Source organism: Vicia villosa, linkage group LG3, assembly GCF_029867415.1.
Source record: "Vicia villosa cultivar HV-30 ecotype Madison, WI linkage group LG3, Vvil1.0, whole genome shotgun sequence".
NCBI lineage: Eukaryota > Viridiplantae > Streptophyta > Magnoliopsida > Fabales > Fabaceae > Vicia > Vicia villosa.
Genome location: NC_081182.1, coordinates 7,985,063 through 7,997,944, shown reverse-complemented (window position 1 = coordinate 7,997,944; position 12,882 = coordinate 7,985,063). Strand labels below are relative to the sequence as shown.

Genomic DNA, 12,882 nt, shown 5'->3' with positions numbered 1-12,882 from the left:
CCACCCAGGGATGGCACTGTGTAGATGGGTACGTGACATGGTTTTATTAGGTGTAACATCCTTTGATGACATCCGACGCTCCCGGAGATCCACCTAGGCCAGCACATGAGGAGATCTTGGAGAACCAGCAGGGCGAGGATGACCATGCCACTGATCTCCCGGTATGCCAGCGAATATAGATGCTTGGGCAGGATGCATTGGACAAAGGTATTATTGAGCAGGGCGGTCCAGAGGCAGTTGTCATTGTGGAGAGGATGGTCAGTGACGCGGCCGGTGGCGGCGTATAGGAGGCAGAGGAGGTCCCAGGGAGTTAGGATTAGGCATACTCAGTAGTAGTTGCCTATTTATGTTTTATTCATGACATTTTGTTGAGTTGTAATATGTTTATATTTTTTACTTTTCTGAACAATTACCATTGATTAATATAGCCGTATTTATTATAATTTAGGTGTTATCTGATTCTATTTTTCAATTTTGTCGATTAATGTAAAATATGAGATTAATCATTATTTTGTAAAGAAAAAAAAAACTCAGAGCATATTTTGGAAATGCATCTCCGAAATAATAGAAAATGTGAAAATTGGTGTTTTCGGAGATGCATCTCCAAAAAACACCAGACAGTTTAAATCCAACGTTTAAATTGAAAAATAAGTGATTTCGGAGATGCATTTCCAAAAATACCAAAAAAGAAGTGTTTTCGAAAAGGTATCTCCGAATTATAAGAAAATAAAAAAAAAAATTGATTTCGGAAATGCATCTCCGAAGGATATTATGGAGCACAATTGTCTACTGAAAAATATGGGGCACAAAGCCCATACATTGATTCGACCAAAAAGCCCATACATTGTTGGTTCAATCACTGTGAGAATACAGTCCTTTTTCAACCAAAAAACGAATAAAATACAGTTCTTTAGTCTATGACCTCTCAATTAGCAGCAAAATCTCCGATCTGGTAGCTTGCCTGAGTGTCACCTGAAGCTCCCCTGAACCACTTCATAAATCACAACCAATTCCAACAACTCAATTCAAAACCAATGACCAAAAACCCTAAAAAAATCAAAAACAGAATGCGAAACTAGAAAATCCAATAAAGCTGTAAAAGAATGGCGAAACATTCAGTGGCAACGGCAAAGAAAAAATGGCCGCTAATGTTACTAGCCTTCTTTTCCGTTTCAACGGTGATGGTGCTTTTCATCAGAAACAATTCCGATTCGTGTAACACCAAGATCTTCGAAGCAGAAAAGAGTCAGATTCACTCCGGCGCCACCGGCGGAGGCGGTGGCAACGGTGGAAATGTTGCGTCGGGTCCGAGTCCGTTGGACTTCATGAAGTCGAAGCTTGTTCTGATGGTTTCGCATGAGTTGTCGCTTTCGGGTGGACCGTTGCTTCTGATGGAATTGGCGTTTCTTTTGAGAGGGGTTGGTTCGGAGGTTGTTTGGGTTACGAATCAGTATCCGGATGAACGTGATCAGGTTATTTATAGTTTGGAAAGTAAAATGTTGGATAGAGGAGTTCAGGTAATTCATTCTCTTTTACTTTTATTGTTATTGATTAGGGTGTGTTTATCTTAATGGTTGTTAACTTGGTTGGTTTTTAGTATCTGAGATAGGAAAACATGTTTCCTAATTTGTATGGCTACGTTTAACTCTTGCTAATTGAGAAGATTGTAGTTGAAAGTCTTGTATATTGAGTGTCAAAGTAATGCTGGGTGGAAATATTTTAAGAGGGTTTAGTAAAGAGTAGTCAATCTTGGATAGCGGCGCGGAGCGGCCGACCCAAAAATGGGATAGTGGGATAGCATATTACGGGATAGCCGCTATTTGATCATTTATTTTGACAAATTATATGAATAATAATTATAAAAATATGAAGCGCAGAGGGAACAACGAAGTGTAGAGAGAGGTAAAAGAGGAACTTGAAAATTTTCTTTGGAACTGGTGAAGTGCAAAAATGTCGGTGAAGGAAGGTTAGGGACTTAGGGTTGAGTCTCAACTCAAATTTGATTGAAAAACCTAAAATTACCCTTAAAACCTTTTAAATTTAAGGGGTAATTTTTGTTTTTCATAGGGGAAAAGCATAGCGGGACAGAAATGCCCCCACTACCCATTATTTACCCTATAGCGGCCACTATAGTGTTCTGCACCGTTAAGGCTTTTCCATAGCGGCCGGGCTCTATTATAGCGGGATAGCGCCGCTGTTGACTACTCTAGTTTAGTAGCTTAAGTTTTTTCATATTTTGAATTACTGTTAAATGCACTGGTAAGTCTACAAATAGGGATTCGACTCAAACACTTGATATCGGTATTGAAATATCAAATATTGGCATTCTCATCAAGGTTGAGACTACTTGCTTGCTTACTTACACGCTATAGTGAATTTACCATGCTAACTTTATGACTGATTGATGTGCTATTCATTGTATGTAAATTAACAATACAATTTTGAGAAAGGCTGGGGAATGGATGTGTTGTTGTAAGAGAAACTCCAATGGAAGTATTGGATTTAAGAACAGAATTTTGGACCATTGGAGTGTTTCTATGTGACAGTGGCAGCCATGATTGCGGGAATGGATGGAGTGTGCCTTTACTTTTTGGTGACTTTGGTGTAATTATAAGATAGATGAATGATTTAAATAAATTATTTAAATAAGAGATGATGTTTGGTTGGAGATAGAGACAAAGTTACAAAGTCACCAAAGTTGAAAGATAACCAATCTTGAGCCCATGATTGCTTAAGTTTAAGGGGTGTTCCTGATAATAAGGAACCATCGCTTATCATTAAAAAAAAAAAAATTCAAACTCAATTTCAAACAAAATCAACTTAGTTCTCTAATTTCTGAGATCCATGTAGTGAACTTTTTGAAGTTGCCCAATTAAGGTTGAAAGTTGAGTAATGTACAATCAACTTGGTGCACTAATTTGTGAGGTCTATTGAATGAACTTAATTCACATGTGGCACTTCTGTAGAACCCACAAAAGTACGAGTTAAGCAACCGTGTAATCAATTTGGTATTTATTTTCTTCTTTGTCTTGATTGAGTAGAATAATAGTTCCAATCGGTAAGAAATGCCTTTACCTGCAGTTCATTTCCAAGTGTAATGGAACTTCTAAGTGTGGTCTATTTTCATATGTTTGGCTTCTGATAGGTCATGCCCGCCAAAGGTGAAAAGGCTGTAGATACAGCTCTTAAAGCTGATCTGGTCATTCTAAATACTGCTGTAGCTGGAAAGTGGCTGGATGCCGTCTTGAAAGAAAAAGTTACCCTCGTTCTTCCTAAGGTTTTATGGTGGATTCATGAAATGCGAGGCCATTATTTCAAAGTGGAATATGTTAAGCACCTCCCTTTTGTTGCAGGTGCCATGATTGATTCACATACAACTGCAGAGTACTGGAAGAATAGAACTAGGGAGCGTTTAGGGTATGTTTCGGCTCCATTTAATAAAGTTTTACTACTATGTATTCAGTGTCACTATAATTTAAATCATGTTTCTAACTGTAAGCTTTTGCCTGACTTTGTAGAATTAAAATGCCTGAAACTTATGTTGTACATCTCGGAAATAGCAAGGAGCTTATGGAAGTTGCAGAAGATAGTGTAGCAAAGAGGGTTCTTCGTGAGCATGTTAGGGAGTCTCTTGGAGTTAGAAATGATGATCTACTTTTTGCCATCATAAATAGTATGTCACTTACCTATACCCATTTGATATTCATTTTTTATTCATTGCATTGGTTTCATAATATTTCCATCCAATGCAGTGCATGACATGCTTGCAAGGTTATACTACCTTTGCCAAATTAACATTGTTTGGCTTGTTGTTTCTCTTTTCTTTTGTTGTGCATGCCAAATTAATCCTCCCTCTGTATAGTCCACTTTATACCCTTTCTGTTAATTTTTACAATTCTTTTGCCAGTCCTTATTCTGAGCCCAGGGCTTCTTAAGTGCAGGTGTTTCACGTGGTAAAGGACAAGATCTATTTCTTCGTGCCTTTCATGAAAGTCTGCAGCTCATTCAGGAAAAGAAACTCCAGTTGCCATCTTTACATGCTATAGTTGTTGGGAGTGATATGAATGCTCAGACAAAGTTCGAAATGGAACTGCGCAAATTTGTTTCAGAGAAAAAGATTCAGGACCGCGTTCACTTTGTTAACAAAACTCTGGCAGTGGCTCCCTACTTGGCTTCTATTGATGTTCTTGTTCAGAATTCTCAGGTATCTTCTGATAATATACACTGCCAATTTGTTTATGGGACAGAGCATATATTAGAGTTGCTATATGGTCCATGGTAGTGTATGGAGGCCATGACCCATGATGACCCTCTAACTCACGGCACTATGATGACAACCTTAAACTTTAGTTTGTTTGATTAAATAATTTTTCTAATTTCCCAAACATATTACACCCACAACCGTATTGATTCAGTTCTGCCATCTTGTTTGTTTGGCCTTCTCATCTCATATCATATCAAGATTCTTCCATGTAAATTGAATTGCTTGGTTTCCATGATGTTTGAAGACAAAGTTCACTAGTTTAGAAAGGACCTGAAAATAGGCATTTTGGCTGTATGCAAATTGTGTTTTAAGTATTATTTTGTTTTTTGGCTTCATTCACTAATGCGCTTCTATTCATATCAGGCACGGGGAGAATGTTTTGGAAGGATAACCATCGAAGCAATGGCATTTCGCCTGCCTGTACTGGTATCTCTTCACTACATATTTGTGTTGTCCTGTCAATGTGGCCTTTCCTTTTATATACTTATGTTTACACCTGTCTACTTTTATTTTTTATGTATTGTTTTTGTTTCCATAAAAATATTTGCAGGGCACTGCAGCTGGAGGCACTGTTGAGATCGTGGTGAATGGGACAACCGGTTTGCTCCATCCTGCTAACAAGGTAGGTGTCACACCTCTCGCGCATAACATTGTGAAACTGGCAACTCATGTTGAGAAGAGACTGACTATGGGAAAGAAAGGATACGAGAGAGTGAAAGAGAGGTTTCTGGAGCACCATATGTCACAGAGAATTGCAGTGGTTCTCAAAGAAGTTTTACAGAAGGCAAAACACAGTTAAATCTAGCTTAGGTACTTTACTGTTAAATTGTAAATTGATTCCAAAGAAAAAGGGAGATGGTTCGATTATGAATGAATTGCATATCTCACTTTCTTTGTTCTGTATGGTATGTGTAATGGGTCGATGTATAGGATTCTGATATATAACTTTTCCGAGAAAAACTTATGTTACACTCTCATACGAGTAAAATTCCACTCCCTTTTTTGAGAAGAAAATATGTTTTACACGTTGGTCCATTTTTTGCTAGTAGTAATTTAGTAGTGTTGAACAATTTTGAAGGACCATTTTATAATATATTTTCTTTACAGTTTTCAGTACCGTTGGGTTATCTATTCTATCAGGTTTTGAGGTGATTTTTCCTTTATATGTTTTCAGTACCATTGGGTTCCCCTCCACCTTACCTTCTTCAGGGATTGTCATGACTCGTGATAATCCTTCCAAATCTAAGAAGAACTGCCACCTTACTTCTGAATCTATGATAGATTGCAAGTACACGACTATATCAAAGTAATAAAAATACAGCTATATTGAAGTAATAAAAAGAGTTATCATTCTTAGAGATCAATGATCAAGTATAGTTCTCTATTGTTTAAATGGGTATCTAAGGCAATGTGAAAACTAGTTTCTTTGCGCGAAAATATAAAATATTTGACTTTCCTTAATATTAAAAACAAGAGTCCAGTACAATAATTCTTGTTCCCCAACTTCATTCATACAAATCGTCATATAGACTATAATGAGAATTATGCTTTTTCTAGAAAACACTAAAACTAGTAGAGATGCAAACTTTTGTCACCACCTCATCGGACTTTCAACGCGCAAGTCGTTTACTATTGCATGATGACTTGCGACTTTAGAGACTTTTTACAAAATAAAAGTAATATATTGGTTGATTCATAAACGCTTTTATAATATCGAAACTAATTGTTCAAAATTTTAAGTCGGATGCCATTTATGCCCTTTCGGCTCATAAAAGGTATCTCCGTGTTCCTACTTTCGTAGCGGACGCCATTCTTTTAAAAAAACAGTAATTACAAAACAAAACTTTCATTTTCGTTACGATTAATACTCATACAATTCGTTGAGATTTGGCGGTATGACAATCATCGTGTCTTAGACCCTAACTACTCAAACATGATTAATGATAAAACAATATAAACAACAATTCGTTGAGATTTGGCGGTATGACAATCCTCGTGTCTTAGACCCTAACTACTCAAACATGATAAATGATAAAACAACATAAACATAATGAACGTACATTGTAACACACATTAAAGTAGAATCTGTAATGAAATGAATATGAATAGTTCTGAGATTAAAGATACTCCAAATGGAGAGTTTTGATTTAATACAATTGTAGCAAAATAAAAACACAGTCGAGTGGTGACAACAAAAGAGTAAAGGAAAACTTCAACTTTCCATAAACAATGGGAATTATTGAGTAATTCTAGTACAATAAATGTATGAGCCTTTCCTATGTGTTACAAGTTACAACACATATTATATGCTCCTTTTGTCACGAATTAGCATTTGGCTTCACTTAAATACACACAAAAATGGCTAAGAGAAAGCAATTGATACAATAACTAGAAACCGTGGTGACTGGGCAGATGACGATTGTCATTTGTAATGACGACTTGCTCGTCATGTCATCTCTTCAAGTTATGGATTTTGGGTCCATGACGAGTCTCATGGCTGATGACTGGTTGCGTGTCATGGCTTCAACATGTTAGATAATTGTTTCTCTACTTTCGTCCATGACGACCATCATTTCGGCCATGACGGGCGTCATGCATATGACCGGTGGGTAGTCATCCCCACCGTATGCTCGCTCCTCTTATGCCTTTTCCTCTCTTTTCTTCAATGATTATTGCCAAATGTTCTATACTTGAAACATAGTGAAAAGTTCCCATTTTTTGTAATAAAATCCGAATAAAACATACAAGAAAGATAGAAAGAAAGCTAATTAAAAAATGGTAAAAGCACAAATGATCAAAGTCCCCACCACTTGAATTGTTGCTTGTCCTCAAGAACCTTGGCTTGCCTAGGAAAATTTCAGACGTAACAACACAACATATAAGAAGCTCGTGAAAATGTTATCGCTGATACTCGAATATCAATCCAAGTTTGAATTGGCTAAAGATTAATTCCCTCAGTAATCAATTTAACACCAAGGGCGTCGTAGGAACACAAACAGTAAAATATAGACTAAAGACTCCCTCCTTAGATATTAATTTAACTATGGTTTTGTACCTAAGTCTCTTTTTCTGTTTTTCTTCTTCTTTTCATTCAGAACAGTCAAATTAAGACAATATAAATAAGGATGATCATCAATTACACATGATGTTAATTAAGTAGTTATTGTTATTATTATTCCTTATTCATAACACATAAGCAAACTAGCATTTGAGAATGACAACTTTTTGAAGGTGAACCCGACTTACTCTAACTAGTTACTTTTATTCACACAGATAAATTTCACAAACTTAGTAGGCGCAGTTGCCTCATCAATACATGCAATGAAAGGCATAAATGGTAAACGACAGTCACATTTGAGGAGTCATTTTTCATTTGATTTGTTCTACGATTCTTCCTTTGAGAGATTTGGAAAATGACAGGTTGGTAAAGTGAGAGGGAAATATTCATCTCTTCAATTTTAGGATTTGAGATGATATGTTTTTTTCTCCTATTTGATTTTAGGGAAAAGAAAGAAGAGGTTGATTGATTTCATCTCATCTCTTAATCTTTCATCGTTTCGCGTCACTGACTTGCCATCTTCAGAGGGTTGAACAAAAGAAAATGTTGAAAATAAGTCAGTGAGAAAAATAAAGTAAGAAGACACAAATATAAGAAAAAAGGTGAGAAGAAAGGAAAAAAAATAGAGAAACAAAAGAACGAAAAGAAAGAAAGAAAAAAGAGGGGAGACAAAGGAATGAAAAAGGTAGTGGCTATGTTACTTGGATTTCTCAAAAAAATTGTGACAGTTGGCTCTAACAACCGTGACTAGTGTCGCATTCAAGAATAAAGGGCAGTTGGCTCTAACAACCGTGACTAGTGTCGCATTCAAGAATAAAGGGCAGTTGGCCCTAACAGCCATGAATAACTTAAGAAACATTATATCATCTATCCAAAAATCTAGAGGATCAGGTGGGACAGATAGCTCAACAAATTTCATAACAAGTTCAAGGTAATCTCTCAAGCAACGCCATAAGTAATCCTAGAAATCACTAGAGTCAATGTTGTTACCACCATAACTCAAAAAGATAAACTTTCAAAGCCAAAAATCAAATTGCCTTATCTGCACAGATTAAAAAGAGGAGTGATTAAAAAAGAACTATATGTTTCACAACAAGCACAATGGAGTACTTCGAGCACCATATTCACAAATTCCATTGATCATATCAATGTTACTGCTGTCCCAACAAGAAGTTAGAAGGTTGCTGAAGATGAAAAAGATGAGGCAACAAATGATGAGCATTTTATAGAGGTAGATCTGAAAGTGAAAGAGAACAAGAAAGAGCCAAAATAATTTATGCTTCCCAAAAATCCAACTAAAGAGAAAAATAAAAATGAGACTAAATCGGTGATTAAGATACCTTGTCTCCAAATGGTGAAGAAGAAGGATCAAAACGAGAAATTTTTTGAGAAATTTATTGAAATGTTTAAAAAGTTGGAGATCAACATTTCTTTCTTTGAAGTAGCCGAGCAAATATCCGTGTACCAATAATTCATAAAAAGAGATAATTTCTAAAAAGAGAACATTGGGAGATGAGACAATAATCTTAATTGAGAAGTGTGGTGCAATATCACAATGTAGAAGAATCCCCATTAAACCAAAAGATCTTGGATCTGTCATAATTCCATGAAATATAAAAGACAAAACTTTCAAGAAGAACTAGTCGTCTACCCGTGCGATGCACGGACATGTAATGTGTTATTCAATTATCATTAATGATACAATTTATATGATTACATATAAAATTTGTCGCAATTTCAAATAAAAAGAAAATGTTGTAAAATAGAGGAAAATAAATGAAAAATATATAACACAAAGCAATTAATATGATGTCATAGTTAAGTAAATAATTGTATTAGACCACTAATATCAATTATAAAATAATTATAAAAAATTGACATAAACTATATTATTTAAACTATATATAGCTTCGGATAAAATGAAAAGGTATTATAAAAATTCATAATGTTAACTACATACATATAAAAGATGCATACAACATTTATTTTTCATATGCAATCGAAGGGTTGCACCCTTAGTTCGATTTTTTCAATCATTTGCTTATTGAAAAAAAAATGGTACTCGTCACATGTTGACATTGAAGGCTACTTCAAATAATACAATTCTTAATCGCTACATCACATAGAGTTTGTTAGAAGTTTTCTTTCCTGTAAAGTTTACAAATAAATATAGCTTGACAATCAATTTTTGAGTTTGTGAATAGTGTAAACCAAGACATTAGACAAATTTTCACAATATAATTTATCAGCGACGAAAATCATAAAAGTTAATTGAAACGTGTAGCTAATAAGGAAGGAGGCTCCCTAATTATGTCTCATACTCTCATGTGACTAATAAATTAAAAATATGTGGGATTATTATAAATTATTAGCGACCTCATGAAACATAACTTTAAGGAAGAAAAGAAGGCAAATGCATTAAAGACAGTCCAATTGCAGTAGAATAAAAACACCATATCATTATCAAAATCCATAAGATAAAACTCATATTTCAATATACTGGAAAAATTAATTATCACTTATTATTTTGACACTACTTTTCAAAACCTTGATAAACATCACATTGGAAAGAAATAACCATTTCTTTTAAAGAAATTAAACATTATGTTGATGCAACCGAATCTCTTTTCATGAAATTCAACAAAATAATAGATAGAAAAAAATACATTTATTAATTGACAAGTTGACAACCACCAGAAAATAAATTCTAATATGAAGATTAAATTATAATAAATATATTTTAACAAAAATGCTTTACCTTCATTTTTTAGAGCATACTTCCTTGATGATGGTGAGTTAACATATATACCTGCAAAAATACAACGTGTTAAGACAAAGAATGATTGATTACTATAGCCCATATATATATATATATATATATATATATATATATATATATATATATATATATATATATATATATATATATATATATATATATATATATATATATATATATATATATATATATATATATATATATATATATATATATATAACATATATAAAAATATATCAATGGAGAAAGCAAATGATAGAAGCAAAGCTCCAGAGAAAAATACTGTCGTAAAAATTAAAAAAAATTGAAATAAGAATATGATTGAAAGGAAAGGAAATGGAGAATATATAGGATGAGTGGAATTGGTTGTGGGGGTTAGTTTTTTATATATTAATTTTTTATTTGTACGTGGGCTAGAAAGTGGAGAGATCACCAATTTAAAATTCTGGTCATGGGGTAGTTTTTATGTATTAGTTTAAGAATTGAAACTAATGGCTTTTGGGTTTATTATTATTATTATTATTATTATTATTATTATTATTATTATTATAATATTATTTATAATTATTAATTAATAAATATGATGATTTATTATTGGTGGAAATTTTGGCGGAAATATTTTGGAGGGAAGAAGTTGTAGGATTATAATTTAGAATGATGATATAATTGATTCAAGAGCTAGTATATGTCTGGTGCCATTGTCAATGTATACAAAGCTTGCTAATGGAAAAGTCAGTGATACAATGATGAATTTAAAATTTGCAGATCACTCCACAAAGCATCCATATAGGATATCAAAATATGTTCTGGTTAAAATAGACAAATTTATCTCTCCAGTTGACTTTGTGATCGTGGACATGTCGTTGCAATATCGATTTAGAAAAAAGGTACGCTCACTTTAAATGTTTATGATGATAAAATAACATTAAATATGGTTGAAATCATGAAGCAATATATTTTATGAAAAAATGTTCATAATTTTATAACATTTATCACATGTTTCGTACAGTGGTTAAAATTCAGCATAATGTTGTTATAAAGTGTTTTCATTGTAACCTAGGTGAAGAGTATATTTATAATAAATTAGTAGAGTTGTTTGTTTGTGATGGTACTATTATCCAGACTTCATGTTCTGATACTCCTCAACAAAAATGACGTTGTTGAAAGAAAGTATCGTCATATTGTTATAACTGCTCGCTCTTTTTTTTTTGTCTGTTTCAGTTCCATGTGAGTTTTAAGGAAATAAAACATGGCGCGCCTTGACATAATACCTTGATTTTTTCTGACTGAGATGAAAGTTTCATCATAAAAAGCGTTATTTATTATAGTGTCATGTTTTGTTTCTTGAACACACAACATTTAACTTTATTTCTTCTTATTCTCATGCTACTAATAAGTATGAGCTTGCTCATATTGATTCTTTTGTCTTTGATGATGTATTTTTAGTGATTGTAATATTGAGAAGTACATGATTGATATTATTGCTAGTATGTTGAGACACACACACATAAATGTCCTCTTTATCCCATTGCTATACAACAACATCTTGCGATTGTTAATCTTACTCCATCTATATCTTTACCTCCTCGTTATCCTTCTTGCACTTTTTTTGGGAATTGAGGTTGCATACTCCTCTAATGGTTATCTTCTTTCTTAATTTAAATATATATTGCCAACAATTTTGAACAAGCTCACATTTATGACGACGTTCCTCTATCAGATTCCACTTATTATCGTACTTTGGATGGTAGCTTGGTGTATCTTACTATTACCAGACATGATATTACTTATGCAATGCATACTGTCAGTCAATTTGTTGTTTCTCCCACTACAATGTATTAGACAACTATTCTTCGCATACTTCGGTATCTTCGGGGCACTCAATTTTTGTCATTTTTCCTTCATCTTCTTCGTTTGAGTTACATGCTTACTTTGATGCAAATTGGGTTGGTGATCAAACTAATTGCAAGTATACTACAACATTTGTTTTTTCTAAGAAATTCTCTTATTTCTTGAAAAAGCAAGAAGCCATACATAACACCTCTCTTTCTTACATGCGTATCTCTCCATCTCTAAACTCACTCCTATGTATTGTGATAGCAAGAGCATCATTTAACGTTTTTCGTTTTGATAAACTCTTAATGCTTCTTGTTAATGCATCATGAATTTGAGGGAGAATGTTAGATAACACATTTATATAGAATCTCACATTATTTTGCACTCACCTTTTAAATTAATTTAGATTCTAACACATTTAATATAGTATCAGATTAAGAATATAATATTTGAATTAGACTCAAACACACACTTATATCCTCCAAAAATTAAAATAAAATTGTACTTACACATTTATATATTTAACCATACAAAAATCAAAACAGTGTAAGATTTTAACAAACTAAGAACATGTAAACTAATCTAGATATTTATAGAGAACTGTAAACTAATCTAGATATTTATAGAGAGACTTTTTTTATAAACAAACACAACAAAATAATATTGTAATGTAATGTTTTAGAAAAATTGCAAACATAGAAACTAATATAATTATATTAATGGTCAAATAATCAAACTAATTTTTTTAAAAATAGAAAAAATCAAATTAAAAAGAGAGTCAATAATGAATTGAGTTCAAGACAATAAATCTCTAGGGTCTGTTTGGTAAGACCTCAAATAAGTTTTTTAGATTTTCAGCTTTTAACCCGATTTTACCTTGTTGATTTTTGGATTATTACGAAGGTAAAAAATTGGGGTCACTTCACATAACGAGTAACATAATAA

At 33.3% G+C, this 12,882-nt stretch overlaps 1 protein-coding gene across 1 annotated transcript; it reads left to right on the top strand.

The window, feature by feature from the left end:
- The first annotated feature begins 876 nt into the window (after window positions 1-876).
- On the top strand, window positions 877-5,278 carry LOC131660204 (uncharacterized). The gene is made up of 6 exons (XM_058929385.1): window positions 877-1,517; window positions 3,146-3,417; window positions 3,519-3,673; window positions 3,942-4,204; window positions 4,628-4,690; window positions 4,815-5,278. The coding sequence occupies exons 1-6, from the start codon at window positions 1,104-1,106 to the stop codon at window positions 5,061-5,063; spliced, it is 1,416 nt and encodes a 471-aa protein (XP_058785368.1). The 5' UTR covers window positions 877-1,103; the 3' UTR covers window positions 5,064-5,278.
- Window positions 5,279-12,882: the final 7,604 nt, after the last annotated feature.

What these genes read in the sequence shown, in the direction of transcription:
- LOC131660204 (XM_058929385.1), top strand. Translation starts at nt 1,104, where the DNA reads ATGGCGAAACATTCAGTGGCAACGGCAAAGAAAAAATGGCCGCTAATG. An exon ending in TGTTGGATAGAGGAGTTCAG is followed by an intron (nt 1,518 to 3,145) that starts GTAATTCATTCT and finishes GGCTTCTGATAG; the next exon opens with GTCATGCCCGCCAAAGGTGA. An exon ending in AGAACTAGGGAGCGTTTAGG is followed by an intron (nt 3,418 to 3,518) that starts GTATGTTTCGGC and finishes CTGACTTTGTAG; the next exon opens with AATTAAAATGCCTGAAACTT.